This window comes from Bubalus bubalis, chromosome 8 (assembly GCF_019923935.1).
Source record: "Bubalus bubalis isolate 160015118507 breed Murrah chromosome 8, NDDB_SH_1, whole genome shotgun sequence".
In the NCBI taxonomy this organism is placed as follows: domain Eukaryota; kingdom Metazoa; phylum Chordata; class Mammalia; order Artiodactyla; family Bovidae; genus Bubalus; species Bubalus bubalis.
The window spans coordinates 111,746,632-111,769,952 of record NC_059164.1 but is presented as its reverse complement, the minus strand read 5'-3'; the positions used below and the strand labels follow the sequence as shown (position 1 = coordinate 111,769,952).

General features: G+C 54.4%; 1 protein-coding gene across 1 annotated transcript; it reads left to right on the top strand.

Moving 5' to 3' along the window:
• Positions 1-289: 289 nt before the first annotated feature.
• PDIA4 (protein disulfide isomerase family A member 4) lies at positions 290-17,936 on the top strand. The gene is made up of 10 exons (XM_006072215.4): positions 290-653; positions 5,908-6,085; positions 7,022-7,227; positions 9,233-9,371; positions 9,804-10,009; positions 10,117-10,275; positions 12,897-13,048; positions 15,384-15,537; positions 15,737-15,970; positions 16,695-17,936. The coding sequence occupies exons 1-10, from the start codon at positions 566-568 to the stop codon at positions 17,108-17,110; spliced, it is 1,932 nt and encodes a 643-aa protein (XP_006072277.2). The 5' UTR covers positions 290-565; the 3' UTR covers positions 17,111-17,936.
• Positions 17,937-23,321: the final 5,385 nt, after the last annotated feature.

The window sequence follows — 23,321 nt, the reverse complement described above, 5'->3', positions numbered from 1 at the left end:
CTAGCTCCGCTAAGGACACGTGTTCTTCCAGCCCAGATCAGCCGCCTGGAGCCCCGCCCACCTCGCGCTTCCCAGGTCCCGCCCGCCGCGTCGCCTGCCAATCGCTGCCCGAGGCGTAGCCCGGCCCTGCCCCTCGGGTCCCGGCCCGCCGCCTTTGTTCTCCCCAGCTCCCTCTCTCAGCCTGTGCGCTCCGGGTAAACCGAGTGGCAGTCGCTGATTGGAGGCCGCGGAGCAGCCAATCAGAAGGGGGCACCTCACGTTAGCGCTCTGAGCTTTAAACGCTCGAGCCGCGGGGTGCGCGGAGGAGGCCGGGGAGGAGGTTCCACGCGGAGGGTGGTGCCGCGGGGCTTGGACGCGCACCGCGGCGCTCGCGGCCCGCGCCCCAGTTCGGACTGGGATTGGCCGGCCCGCGTCTTTCCCCGCCCCTCAGTTAATTGCCAGGGAGGTCTTCGGCGGGGGCGGGGCGGTTTTTCCCCCTCTCGCTTGGCTCCGCGAGACCCGAGCCCGAGGTTCGGGAGCGCCCGGTGGCCGCTGGTGCAAGGAGGCCACGCTCAGCACCACCGCGATGAGGCCCCGGAAAGCCTGGATGCTCGTCCTGCTCCTGGCCCTGGCGCAGCTGCTGGTCGTGGCGAGCGCCGGGGCCCCGGACGAAGGTGAGCGGCGGCGGCGTCTGGCCCGGCCTGCGGGCCGCGCGCTCCGGGGTGGGGGCGCCGCGCGGACCAGCGACTTGCTGGAGTTGGAAGGTTGTAGCGGGGCGACAGGATCGCTTGGGAGTTCCGGGAGAGGAGGGCGGCGAGGAGGCCGGGGCTGCCACCGAGGCTTGGACCGCGAGAGGGTGTAAAGTGCCTTCTTTGCACGCTGGCTCCTTCGCCCTGATTCTGCTCCGATTTTCCTCGGGTCCAGGCTGACTGCCCACTCCTGGGAAGGGGAGCTTGGGAACTGGTTAAGCATTTGAGGTTCACATGCCCAAGGAGTGGGAAGGGAGAGGGGCCGCTGGTTTCAAAACAGGGCGAGGGCGTGACGTCTCGAATGGGAGCCCTGGGGACAGCCGCGGGCAGCAAGCGTTTTACGCCTGAAAAATGTGGTCTGTAGTTTTGGATAGAAGTTAACTCGAGGGTTCTGGTTTGACGGGGAAAGGGATGGCTTTTGGAAACCGGAGGTAGGTAGCACTTCGGCAAGCATGTATTCGGCACCGTCTGTATGCGCTAGTCACTGCGCCAGTTCCGGCAGTTAGGGCTCAGTGTGGCCTCTGCCCATAAAGCGCCGGCTCTGGGAGGAACATTCGCCACTACCAGCCATCGGTCCTGCATTTTTCTTTGGAATCGGCTAGCTAAAAATAAGCGGTGTGTGAGAACTTTGAGAATTAGAAAGCGTAAGAAAAGACTGCTGTTGCTAGAGAACAGGACGGTACATTACTGGCCTTAACTCCTTCCTCTGGTGTTTCTCTGGATAACTAGAGTGTTTTTTCCTCTTGAGTTTGTTCCAATATAAATAACCCCCCTTTTCAGGTAGTGTGTAAGGGAAGTGCGAACTTTATACTCTTTCAGATTGAGTAACTTTTATACAAGTTTTATTCAAGAGTCTTTACCCACACAGAAAAGGAAGTTGAAAACCAGCGCTTGGTGAAAAGAACACCTGCCCACAAGAACCAGAGAGCAGTGTCACTTATAAGTGTGTCTTGGGACCTTTATCCAAATCGCCCAGTGCTTATTTAAATACAGAGTCCTAGAATATACCCTACCGGAAGAACGCAAGGGTGGGCCCTCAGGTCAGCATTTTAAACACATTTCATTGACTCATTAATGTTTGAGGACCAGTGGAGGTGGATGGTAGTTTTGGAACATAGCAGAGTAGCTTTGTCTTGCTTCCGATCAGATGATTCTGTCTTGCGGGGAGCCTCAAGGGGCCTGGAAGAGTGGCAGACGTGGATGGACACCGCGGGTATTAGGAAGACTGAGTCTGTCATTTGTCACAGGCCACTGATGCACTGGAGACCCTGGGAGGCAGTTGCCTCTAGGGTGAGCCTGGGGATCGTTGTGGTCAATTGGTTGGAGTGGGGCTTCTAGTGGTTACCTTGACTCTTTCCCATCCCTCGCCCTTCACATTTAGCTTCTGTCACAGGTAACTCCTCCTGTGGATTTTATTTCGGGACCACACTTCCCTCTACCCCAGATGGTCCCAGTCTTAAGGGGTTCCCCCCTCTTTTTTGCTTCCTGTGCATTTTATTTATTTTTGCTGCACTGCACCCCTTGCTGGATCTTAGTTCTTCAGCCAGGGATGCAGCCAGTGCCCCCTGCAATGAGTGGAGTCCTACCCACTGGACCACCTGGGAATTCCCCGCCTCTTGTGCATGTCAGACTCAAACAGCACAGTGGTGTCTGGGCCCGTCAGTGCCCCCAAGAACGGTTACTAAATAGAACTTAAGCCCTGATGGGTGAGCCTGCGGTTGTCAGGCCTCTCACTTGTTCTCACATCTTGCCAACCAGAAAAGTATAAAGGAGATATTTTGTTGTGGGTCGTTGCCAGCTTTTCACTTCTGGGAAGTAATTATCAAACAAGGTTAAAAAAACTTAGGGCATCCTGGGAAGAAAGTCTGATGGGCCAGCAAGGCGTAGCAGTTGAGTGGTCAAGACCTTCCCCTCAGTAGCCTTGTGCTCCTGGGCAGGTGACTGAAGTTCTGTTTCTTCATTGGTGAAGGGCATGTAGTATGTTTCCCCGGGGGGGCTCAGAGCGTTGTGTAAGAGCTCAGCACAGTGTGTGGCCCATGAAACATGATCAGTTAGATGATGTTATTCCTGAGTCTATTGTTACGCCAGCTGAGAATGCAGGTGAGGAGATGCTGGAAGAAGTGGCATGCGTCCAGGCTGGGTGGGATCCGGTGTTGTCAGGTGCCCTGCTGGGAGTGAACTGGGGTTGCAGTGACCTGGTTAGGAGGGGCCCGCATTTCAGGAGTGGCCTTGGCGGATGGGCCCAGCAGCGTGCAGAGATGATGCTGGAGGCCTGTTGAGGAGGGGCACTCGGAGGAGGATGGCACCCTTCCAGAAGGGGCTGGAAGGCTTTGGGTATATATCTCTGTCCTAGAGTGTCTAGCTTTAAAAGTGGAGCCCTGTAAGAGGTGGTTTCCCCATTAAACTGTGAGATAGCTTCCTTGTTGGGATGCAGGGGGTGGGGGCGTTTAGTCCAGGGGAATACGGAGCCAGCACCCTCTCCAGATGCAGAGGAGTCGACCCTGGGAGTTGTTGGCAATTTGGGGAGCAGCGGAAGGTGGGGGCTGTGCCTTAATGTGCTTGAGGATCCTTCATTACGTAGGGAACGTTCTGTCATTTTTTTTGTCCTTAAAAATGCAGAATGAAAATCCATTCTTAAAAAAGTTTCTATAAAGGAGTTCCCTATTAGGAGCTCTGTCACAGCATAACTCATGGTCCCCATTTAATCGTGAGCACCCCATCGCTGTAGTGCTGCAGACCACTGCGGGCTGGGGCTGGGTCGGAAACCTCTTTGCTTTTCCTTTTTATAAAATTCGCCTTATCTCTGTGCACTGAACTGGTAGCTGAGTCCCTCTTCCTCCCCAAGCTGTTTCCTCGCTTGAAGAGAGGATTAAGTTCTGAGCTTTCTTTCCAGCCTTCCTCCAGTCTTTCCATCTGCCTGCAGATAAGCTTGATTGTCAGGCTGAGCTGAGCACCCTGGCAGCTGCGCTGCCCTGGGGCCTTCCTCACTGCCTGCAGCAGTTCCCAGATCTGGGGCAAGGCGTATATTGCCTCCTGGGCCCCCGGCCGGAGCAGAGAACCTTGCACAGCACCCCCGCATCAAGCCCCTGGGTTTGCGGTCCCCATGCAGGTCATTTCAGGTGGGACTTTCAGGTGAGGGGCCGTCAGCCCAGCCTTTTGGAAAGCCGAAATTAGAGTTCCACAGGCCAACAGAGGTCAGCTGGTACTTGCCCTGCCCAGTTGCTGTGGGTAGTGTTCCTAGAAGTACCAGGAGCCTGGAGCCAGCTGGTGTAAACCCAGAGGTTCTCAAGAGCATCAGGTCCTTAGATCTCCCTGAGACTTCACTGGCAGTCCAGTCGTTAAGACTCTGAGCTTCTGATGCAGAGGCTGCAGGTTCTATCCCTGGCAGGGGAACTAAGATCCCAAATGCTCACTGCGTGGCCAAAAAATATATATAAATAAATTTAAAGGAAAAAAGAAATGAGCTTAGGCCACCAGCCTGGGAGGTGGAGATGGGGTTGAGCCCGGTTGTCTTCCTCTGGGTCCTGCCCCTTCCGCATCCAGGGAACCTGGTTCTCATCGCTCTCCCCAAGCCTCCCGCTGACAGCACTGGGACTCTGGGGCTTCTGCAGGCCCTGTCCAGCCCTCAGGGCCCCCGCTGTGGAGGAGGGAGGAGGCGAGGTGGCTGGAGAAGTGGGCGTGCTGACAGGCTCGGGGAGGGCGGGAAGAAAATGGGGGGCCGGGGAAGCAGCCTGGCCCAGGGTACACAGGCACTTTCTCAAGTTGGTGGCATTTCTGTTTGGATTTTAGAGCTGTTTACTCCAGCCCCCACAGTGGAGGACAGGGACTTGTGAAAGGAAAAAGCTGTGGGTGTTCGAAGGGACAAGTGTGGAGGGAAGTGGGGCTCAGGGGGGCGGGGTGGGTTTTCAGCTTGTTTTTGGTAATAAGTGTACAGGTCGGTAGATCTTGATGATAACAAGCAAAGCTGCCACCCTGCCCAGAGCAGCCTTTGGCGTGTCTGAGCAGCTGCAGAGGCAGCAGTGGGTCTGGTGGGTGCTGAGATAGGGCAAGTCCCAGGGGGCTCCCGGGTCCCCGGGCAGGTTCTCAAGCCCTAACGTCAGCCCCGCTGTCAGTGTTGGTTTCTCTCCCGGGAACATCTCCAAAGAAAAATAATGGGCCCCTTGAAACGGTCTGCCTTTGGAGTTGATGAAATCGTGCTACCTGCATTTCTGTTTGCTGATGTGGAAGCAGCTGGGAACCTGGGTAACGAGAGCTGCTGTTCAGGGTTTCCGTACCTGTAGTTCAGCAGCAAATCCAGTCGAGCCTTGTTGGTGATAAGATGTGCTTATATTCTTGTGTTCTGGGAAAGAGAACTTTGCCTCCAGGTGTCCCACAAAAGTATGAACAGGAAACAAGTGCGGTTCTCAGTTTTTCGTTATGAACGATGGACTGCTAATCCATCTCGGATTAGGAGATATGCATAAAAAATACCCCATGGGTGTTCTGATCCTTCAGGGAAAGGTTAGTGTGTGGAGGAGGGAGGTGGGGAATCATGTTTTACTTACAAAGTCAGCCCGAGTAACCTCCAGGGGGAAAGAGTTGAGAACCAAGATTTGTTTCCTGTTTGTACTGATTTGGGGGGCCAGGCAGTCATCCGCAGGGGCGAGGATGGGAACTTGGAGGCAAGTCCTTCTTTCCTGTGGAAAGCAGAGAGGGTGAGGAAGGGGAACATATCTGTAGAAGTTACCCTGGACCTTGAGCACGGACGTGGGGGGGACCTACAAAGGGAGGAGCCCGAACACACAGCTTGGATGTGGGTGAGGGGCCTTGCTGCAGGGCGGATCAGACCTGTGTGCCGGGAAGGAGGGTTCTCTGTGCTGGGCCGGGGGGGCTCCATCTGAGAGGGGGCCAGTCCCACCTCACCCCCAAGTCCTGCTGCAGTGTTTAGACTAAATTCTAGACCTGTAGTTAGTTTTCACCATCTTTTAGCCATCACCTTCCTTTAAGTGACATCTGAGGTGCCCACCCCACATGCAGATGTATGGGCTCCGGGAGGCCCGCGGTCACCGCCTCTTCTCGTGGTGGTGACCCTCAGGGACCACTCAGGACTCATGACCATTTTGTGAGGGTGTGGGGTCCTGGGAAGACTTAAGGAGGAAGGTCATCAGTTTCCTAACCTGCCTGGGTGTTTTCTGCACAGATTCTTCTGACAAAGAGGATACCATCGAGGAGGACGAGGAGGAGGACGAGGATGACGATGACGACGACGATGACTTGGAAGTTAAGGAGGAAAACGGCGTCTTGATCCTAAACGATGCGAACTTCGATAACTTTGTGGCCGACAAAGACACGGTGCTGCTGGAGTTCTACGCTCCGTGGTGAGGACCCGCGCCCTGCCTCGTTTCAGGTCCAGTTGGTTAAAAACGTGAACACGTCCTCTGCTAGTTGCAGCTGCGGGTGGCTCACGAGCTGTGACGACACAGCCCTGCGGGGGTGACAGATGCGTCCCCTGGTGCAGGTTCAGCCCCCCCTCCGCCCAGCTGCACGCAGACCGGACCCTGTGGGGACCGGCCCCCCTTTCCCATCTTTCACCCTCATCGGGCAGCTCGTGGTGACTCTTGGGCTCCTTCTCCCACCTTTCTCCTGCTGTTTTTCCATCTCATAATCCTGTCTTCGCTTTCTCCTGCCCTCCTCAGTCCACTTGGGAGAAAAAAAATAGTCAAGATATACATAATCTTGTCTGATCAGCATAGTATGAGATGCTTCGTATAAAGTCTCTAAACAGTCCTCAGGGCAAACCTGTGAGGTTACCTCATTCCTGGTTTATAGATCATGTGTTCTCAAGCATTTTGGTCTCAGGACACCTTAACCCCTTAAATATTGAGGACCTCAGCTAGCTTGTTATGTGGGTCATGTTTATCAGTAGTTACCACATTGGAACTTAAAACTGAAAATGGAAAAAATTCATTTCTAAGTGGCAGTAACACCTTTACTCGTCAGCATCAGAATGCTGACATCACTGTTGGTCCTGTAGCGCCATCCACATCTGAGACGAGCGGAAAAGACAGCATCATTTAGGGAGAGTTTTCTCTTCACATGGGGGTGTGGAGATCTTGAAAGTACCTGCCCTCGGTGGAGCTGGGATTCACCCTGGGATTGTTCGACTTCGGGCCATCTCAGCCTCCCCCGTTTTGCGTTTCTCGCTAACCGCAAACGTTTCTGGTTCCAGTGCCCCAGTTTTTGTGCATACAGCTGGATTTAAGCCTCCTTGGGTATAGTTAACCTGCTTCTCCGCCCTGAAATCTCATTCTCAGGTGTGGGCACTGCAAACAGTTTGCTCCAGAATACGAAAAAATCGCCGCCACCTTGAAGGAGAACGACCCTCCCATCCCTGTCGCCAAGATCGACGCGACCTCAGAGTCGGCGCTGGCCAGCAGGTTTGACGTGAGTGGCTACCCCACCATCAAGATCCTGAAGAAGGGCCAGGAGGTTGACTACGAGGGCTCCAGGACCCAGGAAGGTGAGGGCCCGGAGCCGCCAGAGGAAGTGGGGGCCGGGGCTCCCTTCCCCATGAAGGGAGAGGGGAGGGGTTGAGGGGAGGGCAACTTGGATAACAGAGAGGAAGCCCAGCCCAGTGGACTGGCAGCAATACCTACTGGAACGTCCGTGGTGACTCCGATCAAAATAAGCTTGTCCTGGACAAGAAGGGGGTACACTTGACAGCCGTGAAATTCAAGATCCGGAGCCACTGTGTTAAAGGCCACGGGCCTCGCTAGTGTCGTGGACCAGTGTCTAGCTGGGCCTGACACCCAGGGCGCAGGGTGGGGGACTCTCTGAGACAGACTGCCGAGCCCTTGCCCAGAGCTTCTGATTCAGTGAGCGTCGGGTCCATCTCAATAGTCTCTTTCTTATGAGCACCCAGGGCTGGCCAAGCCCGTGGGTCCAGAGCTCACAGAACCACTGGTGTTTCTGAAACCAGGTGCATGGGACCAGGTGGCATTTCTAAAACCAGGCCTGTTGGAGCTCTACCTGACTCGCATCAGGCACTACATCAGTTTCATTAAATGAATGGACAGATAACACTGTGGTAGCCTTCAGCATTTTGAAGGCTTAAAAAAATAGATTGCTTTCTGCTGTATTTTCCACTCCCAGTGTGGCACAGTGGGCATGGCACCGAGTAGGTTTGGGGTCTTTCTTGCCATCGCACAGCCCTGTGTCCCCCACAAGGGCCCCCCTGGCTGGGCCTTGGGCTCCTCATCCGAGCGTGAGTCACGTGGACTTGATCTCAAGGTTCCCTTCGAGCCATTCAAGAGTCTGACCTGTGCAGGCATGTGTGTGTGTTTGGGGATGGGTCTGCCCTTGACACCTCACAGCTAGAAACGTGGTCCATTTTGGCATCTTGAGGGCAGCGTTTGCCGCAGCGGGCTCCCTGGGCGCCAGACCTCCCATGTGTCTTCAGAAGGGGGCTCCCCCGAGTTGAGGCCCCCCTCTCCCGGACCTCGGTCTGCCTCCACCAGGAGGCACTGCTGTTCGCGCTCCAGTCTGAAAGCTGGTGCTTTGCCGCAGTGCTTCTCGGACCTGGCTCCTTGGCAGATTTTAGGGCCACAAAGGGAGAGAAACAGTGGGCAGCCGCTGCTCCTGAGAACCACTTGGGAAGTGCTTTGTGAGCATATATTTAGTCTCCGGGCACCTAGGCCACAAGTGGGCCTTTTTACAACTGCTTCGCAGGCGATGCTGGTGCAGCCTGGGTGGCGTTGGAGCTACTGCTCCTCCCATTTTTTTCAACTTCAGTTAAATTTTATGCTGTGTGTAACGTGCCAGTGCTCCGTGTGCGTGTCTAAACACAGATGTATTTGTATGCCTTGAGAGGAATGCTCCCCAAACTATTACTAGGCATATGCGGTTGAACACTGTGAGGTGACCTTTCGGGGTGCACTTAACAGTCTCATTCATCAGGCTGGGCTAGACTGCCTTGAGCAGTGTGTGTGGACATGTGATGGGTGGTGGTTGGAAACCTTGGACCTTCGGGCTCTTCACTGTGGTCCCCAAACTGCGGAGGGGCCCTGGCTATAGATGGGCTTTGTTGTTCAGTAGCTCAGTCATGTCCGACTCTTTGCATCCCCATTGACTGCAGCACGCCAGGCTTCCCTGTCCTTCACCATCTCCCGGAGCTTACTCAAACTTAGGTCCATTCAGTCGGTGATGCCATCCAACCATCTCATCCTCTGTGGCCCCCTTCTCCTCCCGCCTTCAATCTTTCCAAGCATCAGGGTCTTTCCCAGTGAGTCAGCTCTTCACATCAGATGGCCAAAGTCTTGGAGCTCAGTATCAATCCTTCCAGTGACTTTTCAGGGTTGATTTCCTTTAGGATTGACTGGTTTGATCTCCTTGCAGTAGATGGGCTTGGGTTTCAGGAAATCAAGCGTGTCCTGTTCTGTGGCCCTGTGTTCTCTCTTCCCTACCCTCCCCACCTGCCCCTGGAGCCAGGGGCCTTCACGTGCTCAGTCTTGTGGGGTTTCTTCCAGAAATTGTGGCCAAGGTCAAAGAGGTCTCCCAGCCGAACTGGACGCCTCCACCAGAAGTCACACTCGTGCTGACCAAGGACAACTTCGATGAAGTGGTGAATGATGCCGACATCATCCTGGTAGAGTTTTATGCTCCCTGGTAAGATGGTGTCGGTCTCCCGTGACCAGATACTGGTTAGGCCCATCCTGTACCGCTGCAGCTCGGGGCAGGGGTGGCAGGAGACAGACCCCTGCACGTGAGGCAGAGCCAGCCGAGGAGCTGGCAGGTGCCAAGTGCCCACCGTGCACCGAGTGAAGTGGGCGCGGCTGGGAGGGGTGGTTTTAGAGTCTTTGCTGGGGGATAGGATAGGTTGAAACTCCCCCCTCCAGCTGTCCAACCAACAGAACTGTCATGGCCTCTCCCATCTCTTAGCCCACGTCAGGCTTCCACACTATCTGCCTGGGGGCTTCTCTGGCTTGGCAGATCTCTGCAAGTCACCCGGGAACTCAGGCTGGGTGTCTGCGCATCCTGTAGCTGGGAGGCTGTGTCCACTCTGGAACAGGCTCCTGACAGAGCTGCTCACTCTCACAGGTGTGGACACTGCAAGAAACTGGCCCCCGAGTATGAAAAGGCCGCCAAAGAGCTGAGTAAGAGCTCTCCCCCGATCCCCCTGGCGAAGGTTGACGCCATAGCGGAGACAGATCTCGCCAAGAGGTTTGACGTCTCCAGCTACCCCACTCTGAAGATCTTCCGCAAGGGGAAGGCTTTCAATTACAACGGCCCACGGGAAAAATACGGTAGGGCTGCTGCCGCCTCTGGGCCCAATGAGGGGAGCTCCCAGTACCTCCGGGCGCCCCGGAGCCCCGAGCCCCCAGCCCCTCTCAGGCGTGCGCTCTGCTTCCAGGGATCGTCGACTACATGATGGAGCAGTCCGGGCCGCCCTCCAAGCAGATCCTGGCCCTCAAGCAGGTCCAGGAGTTCCTGAAGGACGGGGACGACGTCGTCATCATCGGGGTCTTTAAGTCGGAGAGTGACCCTGCCTACCAGCTGTACCAGGATGCGGGTGAGGACGGGTCTCAGGCCAGTGTGCCCGCACCCAGGCCTTCTGGGGCCACTGATGTTGTATAAGACTCCTGGGCGTCGATCTAGGCTTGAGGAAGGATCGAGATTGCATGTGTGGGAACGGGCTTTCCTTTCTGGGGTTGGGGATTGGTTCTCGGTTGCCTTAACTGCACGTGAGTGATGCGATCTCTCAGGAAGCGGACGAGAGGGCTGTGTTCTTTCCTTCCTGGGTCTGAAAGGAGGGCAGGGGCCCAGTCAAGTTCATCCAAAGTCATTACCTCCCTCCTTCCTCTGCTGGGGCCCCTTCCCAGAGCCAGCTCAGCTGCCGGGGGAGGGTCTTGACCAGAAAGGAGGGTTTCTGCGTCAGACCTGGGTTGGAGTCCCTGTTCTGTGGGTGGTTAGCCGCCCCGAGTGGGCAGTCAGTGACTCGGTCAACCCGGAGATCTCACAGCCAACAGGGAGACCTGTCTTGCATGGAAGGTTGTTACATTAGTGGAGATAAAGTGGCGGAAGTGCTCAGCCAAGTGCCCGGTGATGCCAAGTGCCCAGTGAGGCTGGTCTGGGAGGTGAAGTTAACCACCAACACGTCTCAGCAGTGTCCCATGGGGGCCAGGTCCTCACCGCCCTGGATGGCCCCTGGGTGATGAACCAAAGACGGTCTTCGGGGGACAGTCAGGCTCCTCCTGGTCTTCCCCAGCAGCTCCTGAGTCCCCTGGACCCCTCACCCCATCGTACACGCCACAACGGCTTGGTTTTCTACTTGGAAGTTGTAATCGTGATCTGTTAAATGCCCTGCTTGCCACTTAGTGTTAATGTCTGTGCCGCACGGTCCCAGCTGTGCGTGTGTCAGTTGCAGAGTGACGTTGTAAAAGTTACAGTGGAGCTGAAGTCCATTCGTGCTTACTCAGTCTTCACTGATTCAGGAACCGTGTCATCCAGCTGTGCTAAAAACTTGCAGAGGGGATCCCCTCGTCCACCCAGGACCACAGGCAGCCACAGAGCCCCAGACCTCACATCTGGGTGCCTGTAGATCCCCAGGGATCGTGTCAATACGTGGGTGCTGGTGCTCAGGGCTGGGGGGGCCCCAGTGCTGCCCGTCCAGCCGCTGCACATCCAGTCTGATGCCTGTGGCCCCTTGTGGCCGGGCGGGTTAGGCTCAGGCAGGGGTGACAGTCACGGGGCCTGGTGCGTGGACTTCGGGTAAGGAACTAGAGACAGCCCCAGGGACACAGGGCTGACGGGGCAGGAGCAGAGGGGGTCCTGGCAGGAGGATGGAGTCTGTGAGCGAGGGGGCTGGGCAGGAAGCTCTGGAGGTGATGCTGTCTCCTCCACGGCCACTTGATCACAGATACCCACGTGTCTGGCAGCTTAGAACAGATGGGAGACTGACCTGCAACACTCCTCTGGGTGGCTGTTTTGTTCTTAACGGTGGTCTGAGAGCTCCCTGACCTGTTTCTACAGGAGGGACTGGGGCTCAGGGTGGTGAGCAGCTGGCAGGCCTCAAGTCACAGCTAGTGGCTCGAAAATTGTGATTTGAGTCCAGGTCTGTCCGTGAGCTTGTCCAGACTGCGCCCTGCTTCCCCTGAGACGTGCCGTGCCCTCAGCTGCCTGTTCGGTAACCCAATCACAGGCCTGCCCTCCTGGGACCACAGACTCTGCTCAGGGTGGATTGGAGGCCTTGGTGAGGACAGAGCAGGAGGCCCAAGGTGGTGCCCCTGCGGGGTCCAGGGCAGGGGTTGATAGGCTGGCCCACGGGCCAAACCCGGCCCTCACCTGGTTCTGTAAGTTCCCTGGGGACACAGCATGCTAGTCAGCACAGAGTTGAGTTGTCAAGACCATGGAGTCCACAAAGCTGAGACAGTTCCTTTCCGGTCCTTAAGAAAGTTTGCCAGCCTCCATTCTAGAGTATCTCCGCGGGGTTGCATTGGGAGTTTCCCAAAATTTAAATTAAAATACATAGGGCTTCCCGGGTGGCACAGTGGTAAAGAATGTGCCTGCTAATACAGGAGACTCAAGAGACGCAGGTTCAATCCTTGAGTCGAGAAGATCCCCTGGAGGAGGAAGTGGCCACCCACTCCAGTATTCTTGCCGCAAAAGTTCCACGGACCAAGGAGGCTGACAGGCTATAGTCTGTGGGGTCACAGATAGCCAGACACAACTGAGTACAGCACAACATATCCATAGAGCAGAAAAACTGCAGCCCAAATGGGCCACTTGAGAAGTGAGCTCCTGAGCAGACAGAGGGTTCTCATGCCAGACTCAAGAGGGTCAGGCTGGCGGTCTGGGTTAATGTGCTTCTCAGCGTCAGAGACCACAGTCAATCCAAGAGATGAAGTTTTTCTGTGAAGGTTCTGATCGTTTATTTTTATTCCTTTTTTTTTTCAGATTTATTTTAAAAATAAATTCAGACATACATAGATTTTAAGGTATTACATCTATACCAGGTTTTTTAATCCAAACTCCTTTCAAGTGTCTAAGCTCTGGATATTATCCACACAGCGTTCATGGTTAATTACACCATTTTCTGGGCATTTGGTTTGGCTGATGTGGGTAGAGTTGAATCTAAATCATTTAAGCAATTTAATAAATTGTGTGTTATTTATCGTTCTGTCAATTTCTCAGCTAACAGCCTGAGAGAGGATTACAAATTCCACCACACTTTCAGCACTGAAATAGCAAAGTTCTTGAAAGTCTCTCTGGGGAAGTTGGTTGTCATGCAGCCTGAGAAATTCCAGTCCAAATATGAGCCCAAGAGCTACGTGATGGACATCAAGGTGGGTGAGGGGTGCCAGCCCTGGGGCGTCCGATCATCCTGAAGTTTTCTCGGTCAGGTCAGGGTCACGGAGGGGCGGGGATGGGGGGGTCCTCACATGCCCGGTGGGTCGTGGGGCTGAGGCCCTGGCGCAGCTCCATCTGCTTCTGCAGGAGGGTGGCCCCCTCTCCATACCTGGTGATGGGCCAGCTCCTGGCCAGGCCGTGCTGCTCCATCGGAGAGAAGCATCACTCGCCGGCAGGCGGTTTGGGTGCTGAGGTCTACGAAGCACTGACATGCCGCTCTGTTCACTGGGTAGAGCTGTGGGTGTGGCCTGTGGACCTGGCCTTTCCTTCCTCCTCGGGGCCCCCCGCTCTCAGTCTTCCTAAAGAGGTGACACACTCATCTCAAGAAGGGTGGGTGAGCTTGGGTCCCACTTCATGTTCCAAGTGCTTCCCAGGGGCCCTGAGCTCCATGGAACAGATACTCTCATTTGGAGGAAACCTTACCCTGATAGCTCAGTTGGTAAAGAATCCGCCTGCAGTGCAGGAGACCCCAGTTTAATTCCAGGGTTGGGAAGATCCGCTGGAGGCCAGATAGGCTGCTCACTCCAGTATTCTTGGGCTCCCCTTGTGGCTCCACTGGTAAAGAATCTGCCAGCAGTGCAGGAGACCTGGGTTCGGTCCCTGTGTTGGGAAGATCCCCTGGAGAAGGGAAAGGCTACCCACTCCAGTATTCTGGCCTGGAGAATTCCCAAAGTCCGTGGGGTCGCAAAGAGTCGGACACGACCAGGCAACTTTGACTTTACATCTTGAATCCAGATGTTTTACTTGACAGAGACTGGGATGCAGAGAAGTGAACTAACGCCTAGAGGGTCCCACAGCCGGTTAGGAGGAGACTAAGGTGACGGGCAGGTGTGCTCTGTCCCCAACCAAGACATACGGGAGAGGTCTCATCACCCCTGCCCCTCCGGCTTCTTTTCTGTTATCCAGAGATACTGACTCTGGGTCCACAGAGGAGCCCTGATGAACTTGAGATCTGGGGGCCATGGGAACCAGACACAGTTCTGTGTGGTGTGCCTGCTCCCAGGGAAGGGGTCTGTCTGTAATTTTCAGTAGATTCTTGAAGGGGCCCCTGACCCTGAAAGGTTGAGATCCACAGTCTGTTAAACACATCACTGCTACTTTGCTGTTTTTGCTTCTGCCTGATCTTATATTCACCATTTTTTATTAATGTACTGGTATCATTTATATACCAGTTTTGTCCCCAGAATTATTTAAGGGCTGCTTTGTAAAAAATTTACGTAACATAACATGCAATTTTAAAAAATGGATCTAGGCGTTAGGACAAAGGGAAGACAAGGGCAGGACGGATAAGATGAAGCCAGATGTAAAGTCAGCACACACAGCCTGGAGGTGAGGAGACAGTCTGCTGCAGACGTGAGTGAGGAGGGCTCAGGCATTGAGTTCCCATTTGGCCCTGTGGGTGCCGAGTGCTCCGCTGTGGAGCACATACATCCTGGGAGCCCCCGGAGTTCGTCTTTTCCGCAACGGGCGGTCCAGGGCCATCCTGATGAAAGAGGCCCCCACTGCCTGCTGTGTCTTGTCCCTGCTACCTCCCTGACCATCCATCCAGATGGGACTCAGACTCTAGGGGAAAGAGGTGGTCATCCACCACTTCTCCTGCTGGGCAGATGGCCTCACCCTGCTAGGCCTCAGGTTCCACATCTGTGGTGCAGGTGTCTGGCCCCATGCTCTTCCCCAGGCCCCCCGGGCTTTCTGTCACCAGTAGTCAGGGATGGGCTTTCTGCAGGCAGAGCCCAGAGCCCCAATGGCCACTTTGATCATCTCATCCTGTAGTGTCCCCGACAGGCTGCTATGGGGTTCAGCCAGAGGAACGTGAGACCTTGTGCCCAGTTCAGCTCACCTTTGCACCTTTGTCATCTGGGAGCCAGGCCTCCCCCCAGCAGATCCCAACTGACCTGGTCAGCCAGCCCTGACCCAGAGGGAAGGGCGCCCTGGCTACCCGAGAGGCTCACTTGGGGTTCACTGGGGGAGTAGGGCCCCTGTGATGTCCCTAGTGAAGTTGCTCAGTTGTGTCCGCCTCTTGTGATCCCATAGTCTGTAGCCTGCCAGGCTCCTCCATTCATGAGATTTTCCAGGCAAGAGTACTGGAGTGGGTTGCCATGCCCTCCTCCAGGGGATCTTCCCGGCCCAGGGATTGAACCCGGGTCTCCAGCAGTGCAGGCAGACGCTGTACCCTCTGAGCCACCAGGGAAGCCCCGTGACGTCCCTAGGGGCAGACTTTACCCCAGGCCGGTGGCAGACAGCTGCGCCTCACCTGCCCCTCTCTCGCAGGACTCCACGGAGGCCGCGGCCATCGCGGAGCACGTGGTGAAGCACACGCTGCCCCTGGTTGGCCACCGCAAGGCCGCGGACGCCAAGCGGTACACGCGGCGTCCCCTGGTGGTCATCTACTACAGCGTGGACTTCAGCTTTGACTACCGTGCAGGTGAGCCCTGGGCTGGGGGGTGCGGGTTAGGACGGCCTCGGGGGTCCTCCTCCTCCTCCTGGGGGAGTCGCCACCGCCTACCCTCCCCGCTTGATCAGGGGGGCGGCTGGGAGTCCCGTCGGCCCTCCTCAAGCCGCGGGGACGATCGGGCGGGACCAGCCCCCGGAGCCCTGAGCCCAAGCCCTCGGTCCCCTCTCAGCCACTCAGTTCTGGCGCAACAAGGTCCTGGAGGTGGCCAAGGACTTCCCCGAGTACACCTTCGCCGTGGCCGATGAGGAGGACTTCGCCACGGAGTTGAAGGACCTGGGGCTAAGCGAGAGCGGGGAGGAGGTGAACGCGGCCATCCTGGACGAGGGCGGCCGCAGGTTTGCCATGGAGCCCGACGACTTCGACGCCGACGCCCTGCGTGACTTCGTCACCGCCTTCAAGAAAGGTGGGCCCGCACCCCGCCACCCTCACACCCACCTACACCCACCGACACCCACACCCGCACCCTGCTTCTGCAGCCCCTGCCAGCTTGTCTTTGGGACCCAGGCCTGTGCTTCCTCCTGGACCCAAGGGTGCGCAGCATGGGAATGGGAGAATCCGTTCTTTGCTCCCTTTTCTTTTTGTAATAGAAACAGGTGTCTTAGAAATCTCAAAAAAACTTATTTTAAAAATTAAAGTGCAACAGATAAGTTTCTTGTATGTGGGAAACTTGCTTTGGCCTCGAATGCAGTGTCTTTCTGATCTGATTGAGCACATGGCTCAGGGTCGCTGTTGCCCCCGCTAGGTGGGCAGACCTCTCTGCCCAACCTGTCTGCTCAGTCTGCTGCCCCCTGAGGCTTCCAGCCTGCACACTGCCCTCTTAGTGACCCCTCTGTACTGGCAGCCTCTCTTGTGACTGCCCCTCTGAAAGAGGATCGTGTCTGCTAGGTCTCTGGTGCGACTGGTCATCTGCACCCCCTCTGGCCTTTGCAGGGACTGGAAAGTACAGGATTTGGGGGAATCAGAACCAGGGGCTGGGCTCTGCAGACAAGGCCCAGCCTGGCCGTGGTGACGTCTGTCTGCCCCAGCCTCCTGCGTGTCGGGCCAGCCTTCCTCCCTGGTCCAGTCGCGGCCACCAGGGGCTGGCCTTTCGGCTCTCACACCCCCCCCTTGCTTGCTTTTCCTGGCAGGAAAACTGAAGCCAGTCATCAAATCCCAGCCGGTGCCCAAGAACAACAAGGGGCCGGTCAAGGTCGTGGTGGGGAAGACCTTCGACTCCATCGTGATGGACCCTAAGAAGGACGTCCTCATCGAGTTCTACGCGCCCTGGTGCGGGCACTGCAAGCAGCTGGAGCCGGTGTACACCTCCCTGGGCAAGAAGTACAAGGGCCACAAGAACCTGGTCATCGCCAAGATGGACGCCACGGCCAACGACGTCACCAGTGACCGCTACAAAGTCGAGGGCTTCCCCACCATCTACTTCGCCCCCAGCGGGGACAAAAAGAACCCAATTAAATTTGAGGACGGAAACAGAGACCTGGAGCATTTGAGCAAGTTTATAGAAGAACATGCCACAAAACTGAGCAGAACCAAGGAAGAACTTTGAAGGCCGTGGGGGTCTGCAGAGGGCGAGTGCGGGAGGGACCGGACCCAGCGAAGCTTCCAGTGGTCACTGGCGGGGCCCACGCCAGCTGCGAGCCTGGCGGGCTTGCTCACAGGCAGTATCTCAAAGTGTTTTGGTTAGTTTTGTTTTAATTTTTTTATACTCTGGTATTTTGCCTTCATGCCCTGAATACTAAATACATATGAATGACTCAGTAGATTAGTTCAGAATTTTACAGAGGAGACATCTATTTTTATTGTTATTTGGGGTTTGATTTTTTTTTTTTAACTTTTCACCATCTTTAATATATTTCTTCAAAGCAGGCAAGTTGAATTCTGTGTGCATTTTTTTCCTTTTTTAATTTAAAATTTAAGAAACCTTTGCCAAATTGTGTTGCCTTTTGCCTTTTATTTGATCGTCTTCTGAGGAATCGTTAGCTGAAGAAGGGACTGTTGGTTTTTGTTTTTTTTCCTGTCGGGGCACGAAGTGAGAATGGTCACCAGGCGCCCTGCCAAGGACATGATTTCGGCCCGACTCTGAGCCGCCGCCAGACCGGGAGAAGCAGCATCTCTGCAGGCGTGGACATCGCCGTGCCTTCTCCTCCCAGACCGAGGACCGCGGGCAGGAGCCTGTTGCAGGTGCCCCCAGGCCCTTGAAGCCAGGTCCCGAGGCTCAGCCTCTGAGAGGTCGCCCTGTTAAGGCTAGCAGCCCCCCATTCAGAACCACCGTGGCCGAGGCGAGATGAGCCAGGGCCCAAGTGGAGACTTCGGGGTGGCAGGAAGGATAGAGTAGGTAGGCTGACGTGGAATAAAAAAATGATTGAAAACAAGCCTCTGTCGCTGTCTTAGAGAACACGATCCTGTCCCAGAGTCTCGGTGCCCTGGACACGGAAAAACCTGGTCTGGGCCTGGAGGGGAGGCTCCCAGCCCACCCACCCTGCAGCGTGGGTGTGGCTTCACCCCAATTGTGAACGTCTGGGGGTGGGGGGTCCTGACCCGGGCGAGGCCATCGGTGGGCCCTGCTCCTGTGTGCGGGTGGGCAGTGGTGGAGGACAAGGCTCTGGGTGTGCCTGGGAGCCGGGCAGAGGGGACCCACCAGGATGAGAAGCTGGACCAGCCCTCAGAGCTCTGCACGATTTGTGTGATGAGAGCTTCACGCGGGAGTTCATTCCCCGGGTGTGCTGTCTGCGCTCACCTTCTCTTAATTTTGCTGAGAGAAGAACAGGTGAGCTGGAGGCTGCTCTGAGCAGAGGCTGGTGTGTTGGCTGCAGGAGCTGGGCGCAGCAGGGCGGGGGGCAGCCCGCACAGGAAGGGGCAGTCCTGATGAGCCTTCCCAGATGATCCGCTTGCTAGTTGGGTCTGGCCAAGGTGGACTGGGTGGGTGAGGGTATCCGGTGAGTCCCCCAGTGTGCCGGGTGGATGAGTAGGGCTCCTCCCACCCACCCCACCCCATCCGCGAGTCTGGGCCACAAGCTCACATGAGGCAGTGTAGATGTGGGGCTTGCACCTTGTCCTTCAGCCCAGCGGCACTTATGCAGCTCACCTGGGCTTCCGTGCTGGTCGGGGAGACCTCACACAGCGCATGTGGGACTGCAGAGGAGGCCCGGGCGCTGGGAGGGGCGAGATGGCCTCTAAAGTGGAGTTTGAGCTGAGACCCCAGGATGAGTTGGCTGGAGCCCAGCAGAGGGTGGGAGGGAATCAGTTCAGCATGTCCTGGGACTAGAAGCATTTGCCGGACATGTGTCAGAAACACATGGTCTCGGGCTGGGCCCCGGACCTGCCGAGTCAGAATCTGCCCTTTTAAGAGGAGCCCAGCAGACTTTAATACAGTGAATGCAAACACCCTGAGGCAGAAGTCAAAGTATCTATCCGCTTCTGATATTCAGTCTGGAAGCCAAGTGGCCCGATGGAGGATTGGGTGAGGTCATCTTGTACTGATTGTAGAGAGCAGGCCCCTGGGAGAGCTGACCCCAGGCTGGTGAGGGAGCTGACAGGCTGGTGAAGGGAACTAGCAAGGCAACTGATGACAGTCCAGTGTGATCAGAGCCAGGGTGAAGACAAGCTGGCCCGGGGAGTCCAAGCTGGGAGCCTGCACCAGCCCTTCAGAGAGGCTGCCCCAAGAGTCCAGGGGAGCGTGAGACCTTTCCAGGTTGAGACAGCAGGTGCAGAAGCTAAGAGGCATGGAGCCACATGGCAAACGAGGGAAGCAGGGATGCGAGAGGAGCTGAGGCTGGAAGATGCGGGGCCCTGTGCTGGGGTCCTCTTGCAGGAAGTCAGGACTCTGACCTTGTCAGGAATTTGTAGGGAACCAAAGGTCCCTATAGTCAGAGCTATGGTTTTTCCAGTGGTCATGTATGGATGTGAGGGTTTCTTTATAAGAAAGCTGAGCACCGAAGAATTGATGCTTTTGAACTGTGGTGCTGGAGAAGTCTTGAGAGTCCCTTAGACTGCAAGGAGGTCAAACCAGTCCATCCTAAAGGAGATCAGTCCTGGGTGTTCATTGGAAGGACGGATGCTGAAGCTGAAACTCCAATACTTTGGCCACCTAATGCGAAGAATTGACTCATAGGAAAAGACCCTGATGCTGGGGAAGATTGAAGGTGGGAGGAGATGGGGATGACAGAGGATAAGATGGCTGGATGGCATCACCCACTCAATGGACATGAGTTTGCGTAAACTCGGATTTGGCGATGGATAGGGAGGCCTGGTGTGCTGCAGTCCCTGGGGTCGCAAAGAGCGACTGAGTGACTGAACTGAACTGATAGTTTGGGGTTTTCCAGGTGACTGAGTGGTAAAGAATCCGCCTGCCAATGCAGGAGACAAAGGAGAAACTCGGGTTCCATCCCTGGGTAGGGAAGATTCCCCTGGAGAAAGGAATGGCAACCTACTCCAGTATTCTTGCCTGGGAAATCTCATGGACAGAGGAGCCTGGTGGGCTACAGTCCATGGGGCCCCAAAGAGTCACACATGACCGAGCATGCATGCACTGATGATTTTAAGTTGGTAAGTGGTGTGATCGAATCGAGGTAATCACGGGAGTAATAGGTAATATTTATTGGACATTTAGCAGAAGCCAGGCCCTGTGTCTAGCAGTTTGCTGGATATCCCACTGCAGTGATCTGTAAGGGAGATGCCCTTGTGCTCACTTTACAGCTGAAGAAGGGAAGAGGGTGCGTGTCTGCAAAGGTAGACCTGGGGTTTGTGCCCCAGCCCAAAGTGGGGCATATCCCTTATAGAAAAGCCCGTGCAGTAGCAGCAGGGGAGCCAGGGCCGGCTGCAGGGAGCGAGGCTGCTCTGGGACCAAGTGGCTCTAACAGTCGGGGGTCAGCAGGAGCTGGGGCGGGTGAGTGAGTGGACCTGAGAAGATGGGTATCACATCCAGGGTCTGAATCAACTTTTTTGTTATTTAATTAGGAAACTTCTCAAGCATACACCAGAAAGGAAGAGCATTATATAATCAATGCCCTTTACTCATCATCCACCTAAAACAATTACCAAAATCTTGCTACATTTTCATTGTTCAGTCACTAGGTCGTGTTCGACTCTTTGCAACTCCAAGGGCTACATTTTCATATCCCCTCTTCTAATGACACAGCCAGGACGTGTCACTTCATCCCGACACATTTGAGAAAGCATTTTCCTACAGAACCTCAGTGCCTTATCACAGTCATGAAAATAAGCAGTACTTCATCCAGTAGCTGTCCAGATTTCCCCACTTTTCTCAAACAATGTCTTTTTACAGTTAGCCTGTTTGGCTCATCAGCCGTTGCATCTCGGCTAGAGCATCTCTGTCACCTTTTCTTTTTCCCCACAACTGCTCCAGTTTCAGAAGAAAATGGCGCAATGACTTGGGTCAGTTGAGTTGTGTTTTGCACGAGTTTTGAGGAATGAACGTTCAATGGTCACTGTCTCGGTGGTATACCTAGGAGAGGTGGAAATTGAAGAGACCAGACAGAAGGAATAAATAGTACCAGATTGTATAAGACTGATGACAGGTGCCCGGGACTAACCTCCATTCCGAGTTATTAAAGCAGCAATCCAAGCTGACTCTGCTCTTGGGCTGTGCGACTTAATGCAAGTTACTTATCTCTTCTCAGAGTTTGTTTTCCCATCTGTAAGGTAAAGACACAGCCTCCTTTGCAGAGTATTCATAAGGTTCCAATGTGATGACGTGTTCCCCGGGGTTTAGCTTTGTTCCTGGAGTGTGGGAATTCCGGGGAGGGTGGGTGTTCTGGTTAAAGAAGTCACAGCCCTTCTCCTAAGTGTTTGTCATCTGACCTGCTATGTGATCCCCTGGGTCGGAAAGAGGAAATTGGTACACGAAGAACATCAGCCCCTGAAATGCTGAATCCAAGGCCTCTCCTTTCCCCTTTTTTGGCAACCGCTTATCTTTTTGTCTCTCCTGCCTGTTCTTTTGTGTGTGTGGCCATGCCTCATGGCAGCTGGATCTTAGTTCCCCGAGCAGGGATCAAACCTGTGCCCACTGCCTTGGAGGTGCAGAGTCTTAACCACTGGATTGCCAGAGAAGTCCCTCTCCCACCTGTTCTGATGGGCCAGGATGGAGCCATTGACCTGGCAATTGTTCAGACACTGATAAAGCCTAGATGGAGGGCGTGTGTCTGTGTTTGTATAATACACAGATTTCTGGACCTCAATTCTGTCCTGGGGAATCAGATCAGCAGGGTTACTGGGTACTATCTGATTTTAGAAGCTTCCAAATATGCACATTTCATGTGAAATGTAGGCAGGACAGGTCTTATGACCTCTGTCACAAAATAAAGGAAGTAGAGAGAGATCAGAGGACTAAATAATTTGCCCAGAGCCACACAGTAAACTGAGAAACCAGAACAGGAACTTGGACCCAGTGTTCTTTCCACCAGCATCTCCCAAGATGTGTTGGCAGAATGCTCATGAAGAAGACTGATACTCTGTTAACATTAGATCCTGTTGGTGATTTGGCTTTGGAAATATTGGAACGAAAATAAATGCTTTTGTGGGGTTCTTAACCTCAGATATGCATATGACACCACCCTTATGGCAGAAAGTGAAAAAGAACTAAAGAGCTTCTTGATGAAAGTGAAAGAGGAGAGTGAAAAAGTTGGCTTAAAGTTCAACATTCAGAAAACTAAGATCATGGCATCCCGTCCCATCCCTTCATGGCAAATAGATGGGGAAACAGTGGAAACAGTGATAGGCTTTATTTTGGGGGCTCCTAAGCACAAGCTGGAATCAAGATTGCCGGGAGAAATATCAATAACCTCAGATATGCAGATGACACCACCCTTATGGCAGAAAGTGAACAGGAACTAAAAAGCCTCTTGATGAAAGTAAAAGTGGAGAGTGAAAAAGTTGGCTTAAAGCTCAACATTCAGAAAACAAAGATCATGGCATCCGGTCCCATCACTTCATGGGAAATAGATGGGGAAACAGTGGAAACAGTGTCAGACTTCATTTTTTTGGGCTCCAAAATCACTGCAGATGGTGTCTGCAGCCATGAAATTAAAAGACGCTTACTCCTTGGAAGGAAAGTTATGACCAACCTAGATAGCATATTCAAAAGCAGAGACATTACTTTGCCAACAAAGGTTTGTCTAGTCAAAGCTATGGTTTTTCCAGTGGTCATGTATGGATGTGAGAATTGGACTGTGAAGAAGGCTGAACGCCAAAGAATTGATGCTTTTGAACTGTGGTGTTGGAGAAGACTTTTGAGAGTCCCTTGGACTGCAAGGAGATCCAACCAGTCCATTCTGAAGGAGATCAGCCCTGGGTGTTCTTTGGAAGGAATGATGCTAAAGCTGAAACTCCAGTACTTTGGCCACCTCATGCGAAGAGTTGACTCATTGGAAAAGACATGCTGGGAGGGATTGGGGACAGGAGGAGAAGGGGACGACAGAGGATGAGATGGCTGGATGGCATCACTGACTCAATGGACGTGAGTCTGGGTGAACTCCGGGAGTTGGTAATGGACAGGGAGGCCTGGCGTGCTGCGATTCATGGGGCCACAAAGAGTCTGACGCGACTGAGCGACTGAACTGAACTGAACTGAAAATCACTGCAGATGGTGACTGCAGCCATGAAATTAAAAGACGCTTACTCCTTGGAAGAAAAGTTATGACCAACCTAGACAGCATATTGAAAAGCAGAGACATTACTTTGTCAACAAAGGTCCATCTAGTCAAGGCTATGGGTTTTCCAGTACTCATATATGGATGTGA

Excerpts from the sequence above, each read along its gene's own strand:
- PDIA4 (XM_006072215.4), top strand. The coding sequence starts at position 566 with ATGAGGCCCCGGAAAGCCTGGATGCTCGTCCTGCTCCTGGCCCTGGCG. Across the intron at positions 10,010-10,116 it reads CGGCCCACGGGAAAAATACG|GGATCGTCGACTACATGATG; the intron begins GTAGGGCTGCTG and ends CTCTGCTTCCAG. Across the intron at positions 15,538-15,736 it reads CAGCTTTGACTACCGTGCAG|CCACTCAGTTCTGGCGCAAC; the intron begins GTGAGCCCTGGG and ends GTCCCCTCTCAG.